At 50.3% G+C, this 22,788-nt stretch overlaps 1 protein-coding gene across 2 annotated transcripts in view; it reads right to left on the bottom strand.

The window, feature by feature from the left end:
• LARS2 (leucyl-tRNA synthetase 2, mitochondrial) overlaps positions 1–22,788 on the bottom strand; it is a 108,118-nt gene that overhangs the window by 44,694 nt on the left and 40,636 nt on the right. For both annotated transcript variants that reach the window (XM_079795256.1, XM_079795257.1), the window contains 4 exons: positions 20,325–20,414; positions 13,171–13,314; positions 2,895–3,002; positions 1,358–1,517 (listed from right to left, as the gene is read on the bottom strand). In XM_079795256.1, coding sequence (XP_079651382.1) covers positions 1,358–1,517; positions 2,895–3,002; positions 13,171–13,314; positions 20,325–20,414 — 502 coding nt within the window. The remainder of the gene's footprint in view (positions 1–1,357; positions 1,518–2,894; positions 3,003–13,170; positions 13,315–20,324; positions 20,415–22,788) is intronic.

Genomic DNA, 22,788 nt, shown 5'->3' with positions numbered 1-22,788 from the left:
CCGCCGTGACCCGTGTGAACGGTCATCTCCGTGTCCCCGAGTGCGTGGCATGTGGCGGGCTCTCAGCCAGTGGTCCCTGACTTGCACCCTGGCTCTAAGGCTGTATGTAAACGATCAGGAAACCTGAGCTGGGATGAGACTGTCTATCCTTCCAACCTGATGTCAGGAAGTCTTTCATTCTGGCTACCTAAAGAAGAGCAATTAAAAAAATAAAAGCTTTATATCACCAAACAAAACATTTTTTTGTTAGTTAAATAAGTCAAATAGATCACAGTGATTGACTGTGTGTGCTGCAGTTGATACTCTAGAAATATTTTTACAGAAATATTTACAATTCCCCAGAGACCTCCTTCTGATCCATCCTTCCGCTGGCCAGGATCCATCTCCCCTTCCTCTGGGAAGAGCCTCTGAGTGTGTTTCTCAGACCCCCACCTTCCTCACTGGGTAGTCTTGGTGGTCTATCAGGAAAGGTCCCTGGCCTTCCCTTGACCAAGAAAAAGGCCAGGGACCCCAGTGATACCAACCAGACACCTTTCCCTGCAGCAGGAGTCCTGAACCCCGTGCCCCACGCCCCGAGGGCGAGGGCCAGCAGATTCCCGCAGTCAGTGGCATTCAAGAGACAACTAATTCCTGCTGCCCAAGCTCCCAGGGCTGCCGGTCCAAGTCCTCTTCCAGACTGGTTCTCCAGGGGTTCCTCCGGTCAGCAAGCTCCCCACAGCCTTCCAGGAGGCTCCCCTCTCCCCCCGGGTTAGCCAGAGGTGGCTGCTGGCTGGCAGTCACAGGTCCCAATGCAATGGCACTCCCCAAATCCTCACTGACCAAGCACATTCACTAGGCCAACTCCAGGTCCCCTCGGTCCAGGCGCTCAAGAGCTCTGCTGAGCAGGACTCTGCTCATCTGCTCAGATTACTATGTGAGTCTGTTAAAGTAATAAAATTAAGTTGTTGAAAATGTTGCCTCCAGTTCTCAGTGGCTTCCTTCCTGCCCCTGTGCGTACAGTTTTATTTGATGACGGAATTATTAATGAAGCAGAAGATTCTATTCCTATCAGAAAAGAGCTGTAGATCCAGATTCTATTTAAAGGGAAAGCGTTGAGCTTCCCGACAGAAACTCAAAAAGCACACAATCTAGTGGCTCAAAGTGAAGCCGGGGGATGGGGGGGGGGGGGGGGGGAGAACTTAACATGTTCAAAGCTCTTTTGTAATCCTCATGCCTTAAAATAAAAAACTAAGAAGTCAGGCCGAGTTGAAGACAAATCCCACAAGATGACATGTGAAAGACAGTGAACTTTGAAACACCGTGAGGCATAATATAAGCCATGATCCTCCTCCGTCTTAGCCTCAACTTGCCAACTCACCTCTGCCAGGGACCAGTGCCTTCCGCAAGGCTTCCTTCAGAGGGCTGTGCCCGTGTAAGAGCCTGTGGCTGGGAGTGACAGCAACGTGGGACGTGCCATAAATGGCCTCGGGGGTGGCCGTGTAGGCGGTCAGCTTCTCTCCTGTGACTTGCCCGTCCACCTGGCAGGGGGAGAGCAGAGTAGTCATTCCCTTCTCAGTCCTCCCTCTGGGCTACTGTGCTCCCCAACCTCATCCCCTTCTCCCCACTCCCTCAAACGCAAATAGTGGGGCCAGCTTCTGGCCACAGCCCCAGGGACAGGGGGTCAGAGAAGGACCCGGGCGGGACAGAGGAGGGCGGAAGAGGAGGCTCACAGCTCCTCCTTCAGAAGCCCCGCCTGGTGCCCCCCAGCAGGCCCACTTGGGCCCGGTTCACAGGTGGTCAGGGCATGCTCAGAGAGATGCCCTGGAAATCTCACCACCTGCTCGGAAAAGCAGTGGAAGGAAAAGCCCATGTCAGGGCCAGATTTCCAAAGGTTTTGAAGCACAACCTCTCGGTCTGAGGGGGGCTCCCAGGTCTGAGGCCGGAGTGAGCTGGTCACGTGGGTGAGGACATGGCACGGGAATCGTGAGGTCGGCGACAGGCAGCGGGTGCTCAGTGGACACCAGCCACGGCGGTCAGGAGGAAGGAGCCTGGAAAGGTGGGTCAACTCTGTCTCCCGGCTGCTGCCCCCTCTAAGGTTTTGATTGGGACTGAGGTGAGGGAAGGGTTTGGAGCTGAATGAACTGGGCACACAGGTCTTGACTGGAGGAGGCGACATCAGAAGGATAAAAAGAACACCCAGGCAGGAAATGGCAACAGAACGACTTTCCAGCCAGCAGAGACAGAGAGGAAAGTTTGAGGGGACCTTCCAGAGCAGGTGGGCCTTCAGCAGTGACCTTGGGCAGGTCCCCTCTTGTGGACCCTGGGGAAGCCCAGACCCTAACAGCTTCCCGTCTGTGTAGCACATGCGTTCGTTAGCCTCGGCTCCCTGTTTTGGGACATGAGCCCCCTTGAGGATACAGTGAGAGCTGTGGACCCGCTGCTTAGGAAGTGCCCACACATACATTCTGCACTTAATTTCAGGGAGTTCATGGACCCACCAGAACACCCTCTAGATCTGTGCTGGCCAACGTGGTAGGCAGAGCTACGCGCGGCCGCGAGCACTTGAAATGCAGGTGCCGTAAGAGGACAGCAGCAGGATTCGAAGACTTTGTACTGGAACAGGAGTGTTAACACTAGTTAAACACTTAGTACTTTTTTTTAAAATTGCTCACATCTTGAAACAGTGACATTCTGGATAGAATGGGTTGAACAGAACATGCTATTAAAATTAACTTCACCTGTTTCTCTGCACTGTACAGGGTGTGGCTACTGGGAAATTTGAAATTATGTGTGGGACTCCCGCTCTTTCCGCTGGACACGCCGCCGTGGAGCCCCAGGTGCTGGGCTGGTCAAGGGGTTGCAACAGAGCAGAGGGCCTGGCCAGCACTAGCTGCTGGGAAGGCTCTGCGGCTCACCTTTAAGGCGAAGTCCAGGTGGCAGCCCACGCAGTCCCCGATCCAGTGGGCCTGCATGCCTTTGATCCCATACCACTCCGGGAGGTCTGCCAACGCGTCCCGCATGGCCTGGAGGGATGAGAGAGAGCGGAGAGCGAGAGGCACAGGTTTGAGAAAGTGAATGATTCGGGGCTTGCTGAGGAAGGACTGGAGGGGGGAGGGGGATAAAGGGGGAGGCTTAGGAATTAGGCCTCTTCTTGTCCGCTCGCCAATCAGAGGGGCCCACCAGAGGTGAGAAGCAGAGGTGCTTGCTCATCAGGACTCAGTTTCATGCGATGGGTCTGGCCAACGACACTATTCATTGGGGGCCTGGGCATATGCAAAGCAGGATGTGCCAGAGCCCCTAACATGAAGGTTAAATACAGTCACTCCCCCTTATCCGTGGGGGATGCGATCCAAGACCCCAGTAGATGCCTGAAACCGCAGATGGTACAGAACCTGATATATACTATGGTTTTTCCTATGTGCACATTCCTATGATAAAGTTTAGTTAATAAAGCAGCATAGTAAGAGACTAACAACAACAACTAATATTAAAATAGAACAATTGTAACAATAAAAGTTGTATGAATGTGGGCCTCTCTCTCTCTGGTAACTGAGACGGCTAAGTGACTAGAGGGCAGGTAGCGTATACAGTGTTGGACAAAAGGGATGATTCACATCCTGGGCGGGATGGGGAGTGACTGAGCAAGATTTCCTCGTGCTACTCAGGACAAGGAGCAATTTAAAATCTGTGACAGCACCTGCCGCCTCTCCCATCCCCTGCATTGCTGAGCCATGGCTGATAAGCCCTCCGGGTGAGTTTTCCTCTAGGTTACATAGTCTAGGCTGGGAGACTTCTGGTGGAGGCGCTTTGCTTAAAATATTCAGATCTCAGAGAGGACAAAAGATTGAAATAGAATGAAATGGGAATATTTTGATATGCTAATTATGGGAGAGAGAAAAACCCTCCTGCTTAATGACTTACCAAATCTATGAATAAATTTTTAAAAAACTAAAGCGATTTAAAAATAAACCAAATGAAATCAACATCATGAAAATAACCCAGCAAGCCCTTTTTAGCCCCACTGAGAAATGAACACTATTCATGGCTGGTTTGGATGAACACCTGCTCTGAGCAGCCTCTCCCTCACCCCAGGGCTGGCCCTGCTCCACCTGAACAAGAGGGCGGTGAGTATTCACAGCCTAGTTGTTTGGTCTAAACACCTATTTTTATTTGTTTGTTTGATTTAGGTTTTCGTTGAGATGATAGCCTTCCTCCCTTATTTTGGTGCTGCAATTACAGTGGCAGTACGCGGGATTCCCCTCATTTCATGCCCTTACATTTGGCAAACAATTGGCAGCGACTCCCTCCCCGATCCTGGCCAACCTGGAATTATGGAAATCTTACTGGTTCACAGAATCCCAAAACCTTGGGAGATAACAGGTTTTGAGACTCTTTTTTAAAGGGCTATAAAATGCCTTTTCAGATAAAATGGAGGGAACCCAGCAGGTAAGAGCCGAAAGCTGAGCTATGCTGGGAGATGCCCTGTGCTCTCTCCGAGCCCTCTCCATCAACTCCCAGAGCTTGGGCACAATTTGGAAGCCATTCATTTATTCAGCCCCCCTCATTTAACAAATGAAAAAAATGACTCACTCAACCAGGTCAACGGCAGACCCAATATCATGAATGATCCAAATCTTCAGATTGGATAAACTGTGCTCAGTTTCCTGGTCTCTTTAAGTAAATTAAACAAAAGATAATGTTTTCCATATGTAAAACCTAGAAGTTAATTATATAAGTGGGCTTCTCATTCCATGTGTTACAAATAATTCCTGTATTTAATGCTCATCTGAAGCCACATTAAAGTTGCCCTGTGGTTATTGCTGAGCATTTAGAGAAATCACCTGTGGTTTACAAAAAGGCCTCATAATCACTTAGTTGCGATCTGTCTGCAGACAAGGCCATGGTGGCCCTGTATGTACCAAGTGGATGAGGATGCTGTAAGGAGTCGAACCAAACAGATATTAACGAGTCTGACTATGAGCCCATGTTTCAGAACAGGAAGTAGAAGGAGACGGGCTGAAGCTCACATCCAATCAAAAGAGGCTTTCGGAACACAAGATATAATCAGGAATAAGAAAGAGGAAGATTTAAAATAAAAAGCTGAGGATGAAAAGAGGATTAGATATAACCTGGCCAATCAGACTCTTTCTTCAAAGACACAGAAATAAATCCGTACTTCCCCAGGGAAGACAATGTGTGCGCTAACGCATTAACCACCACATGCGACGGGACCACAAGTGAGGATTCTAGAAGGAGTGGTTTTTAAAACATGATATATTTCAGAAGACCTTGGATGAGCAAACGCAGGCAAAATGAGAAATCCAGACCTTTTAAATCCATTAGCTTAGATTTACTAGCTCCCATGGGGGGCTGCAAAGCCAGGACCTGGAGAGCTGGGCACAGATTTGAGACAGAATGAAAGAGACAAGATGAAATGGGGAGACTTAATTAAAACGGGTACTTTTTAAAAGCTTAACACTTAGCCTCCTTCTGAATCAGTGTGGTTTGATTAGCAATTACTTTTGCATTACAATCTGTATGTTTTTTCTAAAACTTTTTCTTGTTGCCAAGGTTTCTTTATTCTTCTTTAAAAAAAAAAATCATTTCAGTGCATTCACTCCTAAAGTACAGTGTATATTTGAGTTCTAATAAAGGAAAATCAATTCCGAAAGCAGTAAGATGTTTAACAATCTAGATATCCTCTCTAGAATATGCTAGAGTAATAAACCTTCTCTCGTCCTAGCCTCATTCCCCTGCAGGAAGTTAGGCACAAAGATTTATCCATTAAAAATCTCATCTGGCAGGATGTTTACCTCCCTCTGACAGCCCGTGTTAACTTCTCTTCTGAAATGTTTTATGCATGCCTAGCGAAATCCATTTGTTGTGACTCTCAGTGCAAAAGATTTATTTACAAATACAGTTCGCTCTTATTTTTTTAAAATTTTATTATTGAAAGTATTACATATGTCCCCTCTTTTTCCCCCATCGACCCCCTCCAGTTCCCTCTCCGCCCCCCCCCCCCAAGTTGGCTCTCCAAGAGTGCCAGTCCCAGTGAGGTGCTGCTAACCCAGGAGGGAAACAATCAGGTGTAAGCGAGGCATCCTGCTAATGAGGTGTGCCTGGGCAGCAGGTGCGGGCTAGAGGGGTGGCAGGGGCAAAGGACAGGAGGTGCCCAACAGCCCACACAGACAGCAAGCGGGCACCTCAGAGCCATGCAAAAGGGCTACCGTATAGCTTCCCAGCGGCCGGAAGGATGGACGTGCCTTCGGGGTGGGGCCATCGGGGTGGCCCCACGTGCGTGCTCTGTGGGAGAGCATGTGCAGAAGGAACCCTGGAAGCCAGCCAGGCTAACCTCTTCGTACCCACAAAGCCATGTATTCACGGCGGCCACACTTAGCAGCCTTCTCCAACCCTTCCCACCGCCCGTCAGCAGCAGGACTGTTCTAAGGCCACTGACTTCCAGGAGAACGTGCTGGAGGCTCTGAAAGGTCACCACCACCCTCCTAGCGACGCAGATGACAGAGGCCAAGCTCTCCCAACGACAGAGCCACCTGTGTGATGAGCCAGCTTCCGATTCCCAGAGGCCACCACCTCGTCTCACTGCCCGTGGCACCCAGGACAGAGAGCGGCTGTGCCTGCCCCCCACCGTGGCCTGAAAGGGCAGCTCGGTTCCGGGAAAGAATAAAATGGAGACAGCCGTCCCAGGGGATGCTCTGCTCAATTACCTTCAACTTGGAAGCTGGCCTATAAATAAATGGAAAGCTTGCCAGAACATAAGACCATCCTTTTCCCAAGACTCTCGGGTCTGAAGACGTGTAAATAAAGGCCATCGTAACCCAGCTATTAGGCTGCTTTGTTTTGTGGTTCTCAAAATGACAAGAGTCATCATGAAAATTTTGGAAAAGACAGAAAGGATGAAGAAAAATACCAATTACACACGTCAAGTTAAGCACCCAGGGTGACCACCGTTAATATTTTATTCTGAATCTCCCATCCTGCTTGCTCCCATCTTCCCTTGACTCTAAGATGCACGTTTCCCCACTCACTCTGAAACGGGGCCATGTCTTGCAGTCAATGGTGTCTTTGATTGACAGCATTTTTCTTTCTCAGTGGGGCATAACATCTAAAACCAATGGTGTTAGAACTGAACAAATACAGTAGGAGTGTGTGTGCCTGTGTACACGTTCTTACACAGTTAAGACCATGCTCTTAATATATTCTTTTTAACTAGAGTCTGCATTTTACCAAGGTTTATAACTTATCACAGTCCTGGAAATGATCAAGTCTCTATTTTGAGCAAAGCTGATACTTAGACCTAACCACCTGGAATAGTAAACAAACCACAAGGGACATGGGAAGGTACTGTGGGACACTGTCCCTTTCTAGAAGAGGAGACTTATTTTGAAAACAAAACAATGTACAGCCTCCTGCTCCCCAAGGCCTGGGATAAGGACAGGGCGTTGGGGCGGAGAATAAGGATGCAGAACATGACCCAGCTCCAGCTCCGAGAGGCCAGCAGGCCACTTCCGTCAGGAACAAACTAGAAAACCTCTAATCACCGCGCTTGCCATCACCGGCCTTTTGTGCCCTCCCCGTACCTATCGCATTTCCCGACTGGCTAAGGCCCTGCCTTCCTGCCACGCACACAGACTGTCTGCCTTCTGCATGAGGGTCTCGCTTGGTTGCTTGGGAACCAGTGCTCAAGAGCAGGGGGAAGGACGCAGGTCTGGGACTGAGGGGACTCCGGCCGGGCCTGGCTTTCCTGGGCTCGGGGTGACTCAGTTATACAGCGAGGGATGGGCTGGCTCAGTCATTTGTCAGGACACCTCCGCGGGCAATCAGCGCCCTCGGCAGCAGGAGGAGGACAGGATGTGCGCTGCTTGAAATAAAGCAACACCTTATCCCTCTCTTTTAATTTGGTTTCAGACAGCGGATTGATTTTGTAACTCCGAGCAGCAGCAAAGGCATGAGGGCTTTTTTCCTGCCATTTGTTTCTCAGATCAGGACAGGGATTCAAAAGCTTGGGGGGACTCTGAGCTAACGGTAGGGGGAACCTGCTCAGGGTTCCCTCAAGTGTCCTCTAGCTTTAAAACCCAAATGTCTCCCTGAGCCAACGAGGCTCATTGGGGACCCTCACCAGCTCTCCCTGGCACACCCAGCGGCCCCACTTCCCCCAACAAGGGGCTGATAAGTCCCCTGCTCCTGGAGTCCATGCTCACAGCGCTGCCCCGATCGAGACCACATGACTGGGCAGCGGTGCGGACGTTCTGGAGGTGGGCAGAAGGCGCTGCGTTTAGGGAGAAGAAACCTAATCATCTGTATCATCTAGAAACCCCAGAGGTTTCTAATCCCAGGGCCAGGCCCAGCCCTGCACCAGCTCTGGTGACTTTCCCAGGCAGGAGCTCCCAGCTGCTTCCTGCTGGCTGGGGCTGGACGGGGACACCTGTCTGATCCGCTCCGGGCAGCCCCCTGCTCGCCTGGGACGTGCTGGGAACCATCAGCCTCAAGCACCTACTTTCCTTGAGTCTCGGCCCTGCTCCCACTCCTGAACTTGAGGGGTGGGTGAGGATGGCCCCATGGGTCTCCCTCCCCCAAGGAGGGCTGAGAGGACGGGACAGGATGGAAGGTGAACTGTGTTCACCCTCAGGCTTAGGAGAGGAAAGATCCCGGAGCGGCAGGTTACAGAGGAGAGAAGCTATCACACAGAAGGAGACTAACAGCTCCCTCGCTCTGTGCGACAGGGAGCGTGAACGGATCCCAGGACAGAGCATCTGCTGCTTCTAGAGGGGACAGTGGTTCCGGCAGGACGCTCGCTCGGGGCTGAAAGTGCCAGCCGGGGCCAGAGCTGCGCGCTGGGGCTTCCTGCCACAGGGGAGTTACAAGGGGGAGGCGGGGAGCATGAGGCCACCCCAGCCCTGAATGACCCTGAGGGACACGGTGGGGAGGAAGGCAGTAATAGCTCTAAGGCCCCGGGGCTGGTAAGAGGGAACCCTCGCAGTAGACGAACCCGAGCATGACCACATGAAATCTGGCTCCGCCAGAGTCCTCACAGCCTTTATCCCAGCAGCCTGCAGATAAGCTGACGGCTCCTTAAACCTTTCTCACTTGCGCCTCTTGGTTCTCAGAAACTTTGCCCCCTCAGCCAACACCGCCCTTGTTGGCACACATGGGAAGACCCAGGCTGACCACACGGAGGGGGCAGGGGCCACGGGCTCTCCTGGGGGCAGGAGGCAGGAGGCAGGAAGCCGGGTGGGGCCAAGTCGCCAACCTCGCTGACCAGTCCATCTGTAACGCTTTCTGGGCGGGCAGGGTGACGGCTGCTGTTACCGGCGCCGTTCACGGCAGGACCCGTGAGCCAGCCTCTGCTCTGGGGCCGAGGGAGGGGCTGAGACAGCCAGGGGACAGGCCCAACTGCCCCGAGAAAGCCAGACGCTTCCGCGAGCCCCTCAGGGCTCGGGACCGGAACCAGGCTGCCCCAGGGTCCCAGAGTGCCGGGGACTCTCAGGCCCCAGGGGCGCGGGCTGGAGACGTACCTGCCCCGTTGCTCCTCCTGCGCCATCCTCCTCCTCTGCCTCCCCACAAGCTCCTGCCCCGCACCCCACCTCCCCGCCCTCACCATCTCTCCGGCCCCTACCTTCACTCTTTGAGGCCCCAACAGGACAGACCGGTGCATTCTTCCAAAGGCACCTCTGCTTCCCCGGCAAGGTCCCCTGAGGGGCAGGGGAAGGGGGATAGTACCTCCCACCCCCCTGACGTCATAAGAGCTCATGGTTGCCCCTCTGCTTCTGGCCAACAGAACTGTCCTTAGAAATACTGTGAGGCGTGAGTTCCCCGCACGTCTGGACGGGAACGGAGCGTGCCCTCGCAGACATCCTGCACTCCCTGCCTCCCCACCTCCTCCATGATGCCTTCCCGACCCCCAGGCAGCTCCTCGGCCTCCCATGCACTGTCCTGCAGGTGGCGTGATCCCCCTGGGCTTGGCCGCTCCCATCCGCCACTGTCTCCCACATTAGCCTCCAAGCTCCGTGGGAGCAGGGACCTCGCTGTGCTCCTCTGTATTCTGAGCACCTCGCCCGGGGACTGGCCAGCCACTCAGTAACATCTGGGGAAAGAATGGGCCGATTCAGACTACCCAAGACGCGGTACAGACTGCCCGTTAAGAGCTCAGGCACTCCGATTGGAATCCCAGTGCTGTTACTTATTAGCAGTGTGAGCCTCAGTTTCCTCATCAGTAAAATGGGAATAACAGGAGGACCATCCTCCAAGGACTGATGCCAGGGTTAACTAAGATGGTGAGGTAAAGGCCTGAGCACTGATCGGATCGGGGCAAGCAGGGAGGAGGGAAAGGTGTGGACCTGCTCATGTCCCGGCCGTCGCCAGGGAATTCCTGAAAACTTGGAAACTATAACCACCAACGTGGGCTGGACTAAGCACCATGGGGGCGTGGTCATGTCCATCCTAACACCAGGAGGAGCCCAGGAATAGTGCCCCCCGAGCCTGGCCCTGCGAGGAAACAGCCTCTGGGGGCCCCAGGAGGCAGCTGCAGAAATCAAAACCATGGATCTATTAGAAAAGCTCAAATGGGAAGCCTAGGTCGCTTCCGGTTGTCACCTGCTGTCAGGAACCGGGCGTTGGCTCCATCGCACTCCGAGCCTTTTACTTTCTGTATGTGAGGCTCCATCCCCCTCCCCTCCGGCACTGCCCACAGATTCCTCCCACGCGTCTCAGCTGCTCCTGGCTGCTCCCACCACAGGTCTCCTTCCACGGAGCGTGCGGCTGAAAGCACTTTTCGTGTCTCACAAAGCAAACAAGCCTAGCAAACGCTGGGTGGGGGGGTGAGGGGAGAAAAATCGCATACATCACAGGCCAGCCTTAATGAAGCGATTTTTCTGTTCCAGGGCTCCCTGTAATTTTCACATCAGGCACCGTCCTTATAATTTGGAAGTGAATGAGAGAGGCTGCGCCACAGCCATGTTCCCGAGCAGGCCACCAGCTGCACACGGAGCACACGGAGCTGCCAAAGCAGGTGCAGATACAAAGCCCTGAAGATAACTGTGGGCACAGCCCCTGGCCACCCAGCCCCGTTCCCCACCCCCTGCTCCCAGCCCCGTGACTACTGAGGCTGAAAGCCGAGCCGGCTTTCCTAGGCCCCTCGAAGCTGGGGCAGCCACCAGACACGGGACGCGGTACAGGCTGAGCCGGGGCTGAAAGCACATCAGTGGGCTCTTGCCGGGGATGCCAAGGAAGTTCTTGCTTTCCAGATGAAGAAGCAGTCACCCTGCCCCTTCCAGGGGAATTTATAAAAGCACATCTCTGGCCCTAGCTGGTTTGGCTCAGCGGATAGAGCGTCGGCCTGTGGACTGAAGGGTCCCGGGTTCGATTCTGGTCAAGGGCACATGCCTGGGTTGCGGGCTTGATCCCCAGTAGGGAGCGTGCAGGAGGCAGCCAATCGATTCCCTCTCATCATTGGTGTTTCTATCTCTCTCTCCCTCTCCCTTCCTCTCTGAAATCAATAAAAATATATATTTTTTAAAAAGCACATATCTGACCATACCATTCATCAGGATCCTTTAAGAGTTTCCCACGGCCCCCATGATAAAGTGCAAATTCCTGAAGACCTACAGGCCTTGCCTGATGGCCCTAACCACTGCCCCAGCTTCACCAGCCCCGCCTCTCTTGGCTCTGATATTCCGCTACCCTGACATTCCTTCAGTTCCTCAAACTGTCACACAGATGTCTGTTTTAGGGTCACCACTCATGGTTGTTCCTTATTTGGGAGGCTCCCCTCCAGCTTTATGGCCCACTTAACCCTTGCTCACCTGCCTGCGTCCTAAACAGGGAAATTTCCCATTTCAGATATTACACTTTTCTGTTCTGGACTTCCAGTGTTCGTTTGTTTTTAATAGTTTCCATTTCTCTTGTGAGATTCCCCATTGTTCACTCATTATGACCATCTATTCCTTGAAGTTCCAGACCAGTTATATAATAAATGCCTCTGGCTTTATTTCCTAATTCCGACTTCTGGGTCATCTCAGGATCTATTTCCTTTTTAAAATTTTTATTTCTATGCCTTTTTAAACTTGGACGAGGGGTCACGTTTCCTGGTCCTCTGCAAAGCTAGCAATTTTTTATTACATGTTGAACATCACAGGTGAAACCAACCTTGCAGGGAGTCTGGATTATGTTGTCTCCCTTTAAAGGTGTTGAATTTTGTTCTAAAAGTTCCTTGTGAACCTGTCAGGCCTTTTTTTTTTTTTTTTTTTTTTTTTTTACTAAAGTGAGTCTATTTTAATTTTGACCTCATTCGTAGAGTGTTACCTGTATGTCTAACATATGGCTTTGTGGGGGTGTCACATGCATACTTTCGTCTGGGCCGTAACTCCAAGGTCTCTGAACACCGTGCAGCCCCTGGTGGCTCTGCTCTCACTCAGTCCCCCAGCAATCATTTTCCACTTGGGCCTGATGGCGCCCTGCAGCCCTCAGCCAAGAGCCTGCAGTGAACATAGATTTCTGCCCACTCCTACCACTCCCACTTCTTCTGATTTTCAGGGCAGACCAAGTGCTGACCTCCAAAGACAGCTTTTTCAATAAATCTGCACAGGAGTTCAGCAAGAACCCAGCAAGTCACCATGGTAACTAGCATTTCTGATGAACAGTTGAAAATCCACAGTTGACAATTTAAAGAATAATGCCCCTCAGTTAGGTTATTACATTTCCAACTTGAGGCAGAGGTCAAAACAGAAGAGCCAATTAGGTGGCTTTGCCACAATGCCTGCGACAGAGCCATCGGACGGGTCTGGAGCCGACCTGTCAGCAGAGAGGGGCTCCCTGCCGGGAAGTTACAGAAAGCAGTGTCCCCAGCCTTGTGCTTCTCCTCCTGTCTCTCAATAGTACCGTGTGCTTACAAGGACCGAGGCACTGTGCTACCCAGTTCTAGCGAGTAGTTTTCCAAATCCATACGCTATGCTCAGTTGTGTTCTGAATAAATTATAATGGAAAAATAGCCTCATTTAAGAAACATCTTTTAACCGAGGGGAAAACGGAGTGGGGATGACCGGGGTGGGGAAGAAAGAAAGAAAGAAAGGTCTTTTGAGTAAGAGAACTGGGGGTCATCTATCCATATGGCGTTGGTCATTGGTGCTGCCCCCCAACGCGCACGCATTAGTGGGGAGCCTGCGGGCCGACACTCACCTTTGCGTAAGCAGTTGTCTTGAGAAACCACTGCCTGAGGTACTTCTGCTCGACCTTCGCTCCGGAGCGCCACGAACAGCCCTGCTCATCCACCTGCTCGTTGGCCAGCACTGTCTGGTCCACGGGGTCCCAGTTAACCAAGGCCTGTACCAACCATGAAACAAAATGGTGCGATCTGGTGAGTGCACTGAAGGACCCCCTCGGGGTTCCTCCCAGGGGAGGGGTCTGCAAACGCAGCATCTCTGCTCGGGGACTCAGGAATCTGCATCTCCTCGGAGTACCGCGTGGCCAGGAAACCACCAGCGAGCCCTCAGAAGCGCACGGAACGGCCTCAATGCCTCCCTCCCATTAGCATACGCTTCGGGAGGAGGCTGTAAGCACGTGTCTAGGTCAGGTTTGGTATCTCCTTGCATGAAAGGATGAACTGGCAGGATGTGAAGTTTTAGTAAACAGAGAAAAAGAACTAACAATGGTAGCTAGAGCCTAGCAGAAATCAGTTATTTTAGGGGAAACAAGTATATTTACTTTAACATAAATAGCTGACCATTCCTGAGTGACCACCATGTGCTGGACGCTGGGCTAAGTGCCTTCCTAATGCTGGCTTTCCGCATCCTCACAACAACCTTTAAGGCATGAACAGTGTTATCCCCACATTGCAAAGGAGGAAACTGAGGCACAGAGATCAAATAACCTGCCGAAGGTCACCCAGGAAGTGACAGAGACAGGATCAGAACTCAGACTATGGGAACTGTAAAAACTGTCTGCGATTTTTAAAAATTTTATCTCTGGTGCTGGCAACAGTAGGGCTTCCCGAAATCCTACAAAAACAGTCACTTTATTCCATTTGAATGACTGTATCACATATGTAGAGAGGTGCGAATAAATCTTACCACCACCCATATCAAGATATAGAGCATTCCCAATACCTCCCAAAATTCTGTTGTGTCGTCTCGCAATCAACATCTGTCCCTAGGTGGTAGCAATCTTTCGAGATCTTTCTGAATACTTTTATGTGGCTGAGAGGCCTGTAATCTTACCCCCTGTGAAGTTTCCCTCCATAGCTCTAATTCACTTCTATCTTCATATAAAATAAATACCTCTGCCAATGACATCATTCCTTTATTACATTTAGGTAAAACTTAGTGCAAAGAAGTCAACGAGTACAGAGTTTGGGCACTAAAATATCCTGGCTTGATAAGCGCTGTTATTTTATAATATGGTTTTTATTGATTTTCAGAGAGAGGAAGGGAGCGGGAGAGAGGCATGGAAACGTCAATGATGAGAGAGAATCATTGATCGGCTGCCTCCTGCACTCCCCCTACTGGGGATGGAGCCTGCAACCCGGGCATGTGCCCTGACCTGGAATGGAACTGTGACCTCCTGGTTCATGGGTGGACGCTCAACCACTGAGCCACACCAGCCAGGTACTCATTGTTATTTTTAATTTTAATAAGCAATTCTAATAAGAGATTGTGCTGAATATTGTCTATTTGCCCCTCCAAATCCTCTTTCCCTCTTCTGCACCCTGGCTTGCCCTCTGGCTGGGTTCAGCCAAGGAGAGGTGTCCTGGCCTCCTTCCAGCCGGACCATGGCTGGAACACCGAAGGCACAGCCCCTGCCCTCTGTCACAGCCACCGCCCTCCCAGTTCCAGTGCCTGCTCCCCGAGGTCGCCCCTTCAGCTGGGCAGGCAAAGCCTTCCTTCTGTTGCCAGGACCAGGGGCTTGACCATGCTGTGGGCTTCCCTACATCCTACAGAAGCAGTCCCTTTATAACATGATCCTTTTGGACGCACCCTCTACTTCCTGCTGGACCCTGACTGATCCAGAGACATATCTAAAATCGACATAAAAAGGAGGGTGGAGCCCTAGCCGGTTTGGCTCAGTGGATAGAGCGTCGGCTTGCGGACTGAAGGGTCCCAGGTTCGATTCTGGCCAGGGGCACATGCCCGGGTTGTGGGCTCGATCCCCAATAGGGGGCGTGCAGGAGGCAGCCAATCAATGATTCTCATCATTGATGTTTCTATCTCTCTATCCCTCTCCCTTCCTCTCTGAAATCAATAAAGAAATATATATATATTTTTTTTTAAAAAAAAGGAGGGTAGAAGCTAGGCTAACCCGTCTGTGGGCAGTGATTTTACAACTGGAAAGCAGCATGTCCACCAAAACACGTGAGCCTGTGAAGCCTGCAGTCAGTGGTAAAGGCGTGTAGTGAGTGACGCCCCTCATTCCAGGGCCCCCCAAGCCTTGAGTACATAGAGATAAAATAATAACCTTAGACATGAAAACTCTAGGCTAATAAACCAAGGGTGATTTACTTACCTATTATTATTGCCTATATTAGGGGTTGGGAGGGATTCCATTTAAAATAAATAAGGTAGCCCTAGCTGGTTGGCTCAGTGGATAGAGCGTCAGCCTGCGAACTGAAGGGTCCTGGGTTTGATTCTGGTCAAGGGCACATGCTGGGGTTGCGGGCTCCATCCCCACCCACTAGGGGGCGTGAAGGAGGCAGCTGATCAATGATTCTCTCTCATCATTGATGTTTCTTTCTCCCTTCCCCTTCCTTTCTGAAATCAAAAAAATTTATATTTAAAAATAAAATAAAATAAGGTAGCCCTAGCCGATTTGGCTCAGTGAATAGAGCGTCAGCCTGCAGACCAAAGGGTACCAGGTTCAATTCTGGTCAAGGGCACGTACCTCGGTTGCAGGATTCTCCCCGGCCCAGGTTCTGGTAGGGACTCCTGCAGGAAGCAACCAATCAATGTGTTTCTTGAGCCCGCTACCCCGGCATGTGCCCTTGACCAGAATCAAACCCAGGACCCTTCAGTTCGCAGGCTGACGCTCTATCTACTGAGCCAACCAGCTAGCGTTACCTTCTTTATTTTAAATGGAATCCCTCCCAACCCCTAATATAGGGAATAATAATAGGTAAGTAAATCACCCTTGGTTTATTAGCCTAGAGTTTTCATGTCTTAGGTTAATACTTTATCTCTATGTACACAAGGCTTGGGGGGCCCTGGAATGAGGGGCGTCACTCACTACTGTCCCTCTCTCTTCCAGTCTCCCTAAAAATCAACGGGAAAATATCCTCGGGCAAGGATTAACAATAAATAAATAAATAAGTAAATAAGTAAATAAATAAATAATAAGGTAAAAAGAAAGAGCCAAGTATTGTTTAGTATTGTGGAAAGTTCTTTCAAATGGCAACCCGCCCAACGCCGCCCCCACGCCCTCCCAAAACACCCACACAGAACTAAAACCGTATAAAATATAAAACAGAGATAAAAAGCCCTATATGTTTCCATCTGTGCCTCCCACCCCCCACCAACCTCAGAGGATCAAGAAGAAGCAAACACTCAATACCGCCGATTGCAAAAACAAACAGGACTTTATTTTCTTATCAACAGTTCCCACGCGGCCCGGCACCTCCCCGGCTCTAGGTTACAAAAGGCAAGGAGGAAGATGTGTTCCTAAGAGGTTTACAAGTTATAACAAAACCTTGGTGTCGGATGAGAGACAAATAAAAGCAAAACACAAAGGCAATTTTTCCCCCAGTGAAAGTCTTGGGGGAAGAGGAAAAACACCAAAGGAAATAGCATTTCAGATCAAAGATGCATCAGCTGTGAGAACCCTCTCGCCTTTCTTCCCACGATCCGATCCTTCTCAACCACAGAGAAGCGGGGTCCCGGCTCAGCCTTCCTTCGGGGGGGTTACCCCAGGGGTGGGTGCAAGGCAGGACCCTGGCATCCGGGCGCAGCACAGCAGCCTCTCCACGCCCTGGAGCTGCTCCCAACGCCCTCTCCCGGGTCTCCTCTCACTATCGGTCTCCAGCACACAGCCTCCCTCGGAGCCAGGGCTCTTTACAACATCCCCGATGTCCCTGTTGTGAACATGTACTTTGATGGACACCCTGGCAGGCAAGCACAGTCTTGCTACATAGAATACAATTTCTCGACAACCTCACCTGGCTGACTTGTATGTTCTCTATTCCCCACTGAAGCCAACTCCACGCTCCTCTACAGTTCACTGGCCACATTGGCAGGATCTGAATTTTAAAATCAACCTTCCGTCGATACTGAAGCCACTGAAACCCCTGCAGACACACTGAGCTCCAGCCCACTTGGCCCACTGCTTCCCTCACACTGTTATCTGGTAACTCCACAGAGTGAGCCGTTCCAAACACGAGCATGTCCCCAGCGGATCCAGGGTTAAACACGGGGATTCGCCTTTTTTTTTTTTTTTTTGCCTGGGTGTTGCATGGGAAGCTTTTATTTTATTTTATTTTTATTTATTTATTTTTAAAATATATTTTATTGATTTTTTATGGAGAGGAAGGGAGAGGAATAGAGAGTTAGAAACATCAATGAGAGAGAAACATCGATCAGCTGCCTCCTGCACACCCCCTACTGGGGATGTGCCCGCAACCAAGGTACATGCCCTTGACCGGAATCGAACCTGGGACTTTTCAGTCCGCAGGCTGACGCTCTATCCAATGAGCCAAACTGGTTTCGGCTGCATGGGAAGCTTTTAGAAATGCGTTCCATGACACCGTTAGGCTCTCAGGGATGCCGGCGACTGTGGGCTCCACGGGGGATTCTCAAGGCGGTGTGTGTCATCCTGAGTTTGTACGCTCCCTTCTCTGCGACACAGCAGCTGCGGTGCCCCGGCCCGTGGGCCTCCTGCGCCACCCCTCACCCTTTCTCATCTCATCTTCCTTTTGCTTGGGTTCTCTTCCCCTCCCCTCCCGGGGCCGCACTTTGCACAGCATGCCTGTCCCGTCCAGATCACCCTCCATCAGCCCAGATCACCCTCCATCAGCCCAGAGCACCCTCCATCAGCTTTTGTCTCCCGGCCAGGGCATCGCTCCTCGGGCCTCCGGCTCCTCCCCATCGTTGTCCTTGCTTCTTCCTCCTCAGGCTCCGCTTGGCTACCCCTTTTCTGAGGACACAGACATGCAGCTTCTGGCTCCAGAAGGCTGGTAAAGCATGTGGTTCAGGGTATTGATTTTCTCAAAGTCTACTAGCTTTTTTCTTTGACAAAAGGATGCTTAATTAAGGGACATCACATAGATCTTATTAAAGGATGTAATTCTCAAAATCGATATTGCTCCATTCCATCCAGAATGGGCCGAATTTGGACGGAGTCCAGGGGAAGGGGGTGGGTGCCCAAGGCTACTGCCACCACCTTCCGCGGCCCCGGGGGCAGAGTGGGAGAGGCTGTGCGCTTCGTGGAGACGAGGCCGCACTGCACCCCAGCTTAGGAGGCTGAATTAGCCCTGCCACCAGCTGCCACTGAAGTCCTGGAGACAGACGGCCAATGACAAGCTCCTAGACAGGCGCTCTCCGTAGCTCCCCAGAATGTCCAAGCACCAGGCAACATCACTCGTCTCTCTCCTAACTACACCCACGGAATAATCTCTTTTAAATCACAGAGGTAAACTCATGTTCTCCCAAGTACAGGTCTTGGAAAGCTTGTGTCTGCCCATCATGAGCTCACAGCTTCATTGTTGCTGACACTGTACAATGAAATATGTCAACATTTGGGAGAGCTGCATAACTCACCGTACTGTGTCTTCCGAATGCCTAATGTACGATGTTACAAAATTATGCAGAGGTGAAAAACCCATGCAAAGTGCAAGACAGACCAGTCAAATCCGTTTTAATTTAACAGAGTACAAAAAGGTCACTGATATTTCAGATTCAACACTGCAGGTGAAGTTTAAGAAACCACCACTTGTTGACTTTCGCTAGAGTATTAAAGAAGAATATTCACAATTATGGGAAGTGGTTATTAAGTCACCCTTCCACTTTTAACAGGTTCTGTTCATTCAGTCTTCTGGTATACACCACTATGACTTTAAATAATAAAAGTATGCTTCAATTTCAGATATTGTCTTTAGACAGTTCTGGGGACCCTGGGCCATGCCTGGTGGATACTCAGCATGGTCGGCCATACAGCCTTTCTCCCACCCTCGACCTCTCTTCTACTTTGCCCTATTTTTGTTAGCTTTAATAGCTACCTTTCTAACTTAAAAAACACATAGATGTAAACCTCTAACTTTCCATCTCTGACTCCTTGCTGGGAAAGATGAAGGGATGGTCTCGCACTTGCTTCTATTTTTCTTCCCCAAGTTCACCTCCTGGTTTTTGTTGCTACATTATTTTTATGTTGTCAAGGTTCAAGACATCTTTGTTTTATTCTGAAATTCGAGTTGAGCCTTCTGCATCCATCTCTATATTGATTCTAAAGCTTTTCAAACCTAACACATAATGATTCTGTAAGTATTATTCATTGTAAGACCAAGCAGTGTGAAGTGACCCACGGAACAGTAAATGTAATTCTGTGTCGTTAAATCCCTCTGGTCAAAGGAGAATGCCGTTTCCACTTGTTAGTTCTGGATTTTCTAGACACACATTGTCTAGTAGAATGTTCTGTGATGATGGAAAATGTTCTAGATCCGTGATGTCCTATACTTGCTACTCGCACGTGAATGTGGACCTCAATCTTAATGTTAATGAATCTCCATTATTTTAAACTGAAATATCAACACCACATGCCGTTGGTGGCTACAGTACTGGACAGCGATATTCTAGGCCACATTGTGACCCTCTCCCTCCTCCTCAGCATCTCAGGAGCATCCACTGTTACTGAGCTCCCACCATGACACGCTCCTCGCCTTCTTGGGAGACCACTTTGGGGGCACTGTGATGGTTGTTCTTCAAATATCATCTCTGTCCTCCCAAGACCCTGCAACGATGATGTTACCACCCACTGGGCAGGGACAGAACCACACTTACTGGAGGTGACTGACCCAGCGCACAGCTGGGAGGGGTCGCTGAGCTAGAGTCTGGGAAGCCTGCATTCCTCCTCTGCTCCCCTCCTCCCCCCGCTTCCCCCCGGCCTATCTCAGCCCAGGCACCAGTCACTGTTACGTGCTGGGAATTCAAGCGCGAAAGAACCAAGCCCTGTCCTGGAAGCAGCAAACTAAGCCAGGCGGCGCTACTTTCTGGATCTGCTGCGACTGAGGCCATGAACTTGAGGTCATGCTCATTTTCACGGCTCCTGGGCAAATAGGGCGTATTGGTTTCTTGTTTAACAATGGTGTGTTCTAAGCAGACGAAGGAAATTTATTTAAAGGGCAGCTACCTTGGACTTACCTCCTTCTGATAGGCCAGTCCAGCGTCGTAGAGCTTGATAAAGAGGTACTGAGTCCACTTGTAGTAGTCGGGTAAACACGTGGTTATTTCCTGCCGGAGAGGGAGGAGAAGTCACCCACTGGCCACTGTGAACACCTGCCCCCACGCCACGTATGCACCGGCCTTGCAGCGATTTGAAAAGCAATCTCACTGTAAACATGTGACCGACTATCCTACTTTCCACCGATTTGTCAAGTGAGGGAAGGGAGATGTGACTGAAATGCCAACCCCAGCCCCAGCCGGCTTGGCTCAGTGGATAGAGTGGCGGCCTGTGGACTGAAAGGTCCCAGGTTCGATTCCAGTCAAGGGCACAGGCCCAGGTTGCAGGCTCGATCCCCAGTGGGGGGCATGCAGGAGGCAGCCAATCAGTGATTCTCTCATCATTGATGTTTCTCTCTCTCTCTCTCCTATTTTCTCTGAAATCAATAAAAATATATTTAAGAAAAAGAAAAAAGAAAAGAAATGCCAGCCCCACCTTTCCTGTTTAAAGATGAGAAAATCAACCCAAAGTCTTCTGCACACCCCTCCCTCCACCCCTGCAACCAGCATGTGAATTACACTGTACGAAATGGGGTCCTATCATTTTTGTCAGCGCAAACATATTTGGGGGGGCCACAAGGCTCATTCGTGAAAGCAGTTCATTTTTAAAGCAATCACAAAATCCAAGAGGCGTATTTTCCTGCTTTCATACGATCTCCATTTGAAAATAAACCTTGTGTTCCCACAGATAACCAGGGCCTGGTATCTCCTTCAGGCTCATTCTCCCCCATGTATTCCATCATGTGAGTCAGGCTGGCATCTACATAGGAAGACCCACCAAAAACATTACCAAGTATCAAACTTAGTGAGAAAGCACCTGGCTTGTATTTCCAGCCTAAACCGAAGCTTCCCCACATTTACTTTCTGTCCTGAAAACGTCTTTGCTATGGAATCTTGAAAGACAGGTTATTGATTCCTCCCTGTAAGGCTGGGTTGGTAGGGTCAATAAGCACAAAGACCTACACTCCCACTGCTTCCTTCTCCTGCTCTTTGCACACAACAGCTCACAGCAGAATGGACGGAGGACAGGGCACATTCCAAATGGTTACCCTGTGCGGACATCCGCCTTCCTTCAGGAGGGGAGAGCTGAAGCCCAGCGGGGAGGGCAAGTAGGGCCGGAGCTGAACAGGGGTCTGGGAAACTCGAGGTGCTCCCAATGGGCTACCTCTCTTAGGTAAGATTCTTGTGTATTATGTCCTTTTATGTGCTGACTAATAAAACAGCAGAGAAATCACTACTAGGAAACAAGGAACTCTGATCGCCAGATCCACTCCCCACTCCCCTGCCAGTCAGAGAGTGAATAACCAGCCCATCTAACAGCTCTGCCCCTGTGGTAGCTGACCCCCGGGGCCGGCCCCCTGCAGTGCCCCAGCTGTGACGCCCGCTGAGTGCTGAGCTGTGAGCACCAAAGCCAGTCCCGGCTCCCAGGCTGCACACGCACCCACTCTGCGGGAGCTACGGGCACCAAGTGCCTCGCCAACTCCAGAATGGGGCTCAAGTGGGCGGGCTTGCTCCCCAACACCTCCAAATTCACCTCATCCCAGGATCTGGTCCTCACCAGCTACCCCTCCCCATGGCACAGAACTCGTTTTCTTCCGTTTCCCAGACAAGCAACTGAAGAATTTGCATTTCTTTATTTTTTTATTTTTTGGGGGGGCAAGGGAGAAGAAAGGAGAGACAGAGAGAAATCGACTTGTTGTTCTACTTGTTGATACATTCATTGGTTGATTCTTGTATGAGCCCTGACTGGGGATCAAACCTGCAACCTTGGCATATCAGTATGGCGCTCCAACCATCTGAGCTACCCAGCCAGGGCAAAAACTTGTATTTCTAATAAAACCGGGGCAGGAGCTCTGTTGAGATGTTTAATTTGTTCATCACTGTCTGCTCAGGTCCTGGCACATCGAGGCACCCCAAAATTATTGTTGAATGAAGAATAAACTAAACAGACCAGCCCCTCTAATGCCTACATGTTGAGTCAAACTAAATTCAAATTACATTGTAAATCTATAAGATGAACTAGGGCAGGGGATGCAAGAATGTGGTAAAAATATTCCCAGACTTGTTAGGGTTTGTTTTTGCAAATTCTTATTCATTAGAAGTTTAAAAAAAAATGTGTGAGCTAATATGAAAAAATGACAGTTAAATTTAGGAGGTGACAGTTCTCTTTTCTCTACTTATCTGTATCGTTACGTTTTTCATAATAAAGCATCAAAATACTTCCAATAAACACATATAATATACGTATATATTATATGCATGCATGTGTTTTCTCAGCCCTGAATCTGCTTCTACAGATTGAGAATAAAAACTACACAGCAACAGACCAGAATTATTATCTTCATCCAGGTTTATGGTTTTGAAAACCACTTTCACTTGAACTAGA

The sequence above is a fragment of the Cnephaeus nilssonii genome (assembly GCF_951640355.1).
Source record: "Cnephaeus nilssonii genome assembly, chromosome: 17".
NCBI lineage: Eukaryota > Metazoa > Chordata > Mammalia > Chiroptera > Vespertilionidae > Cnephaeus > Cnephaeus nilssonii.
Note: the sequence above shows the minus strand (reverse complement) of the source record. Positions and strands in the feature narration are given on the sequence as shown.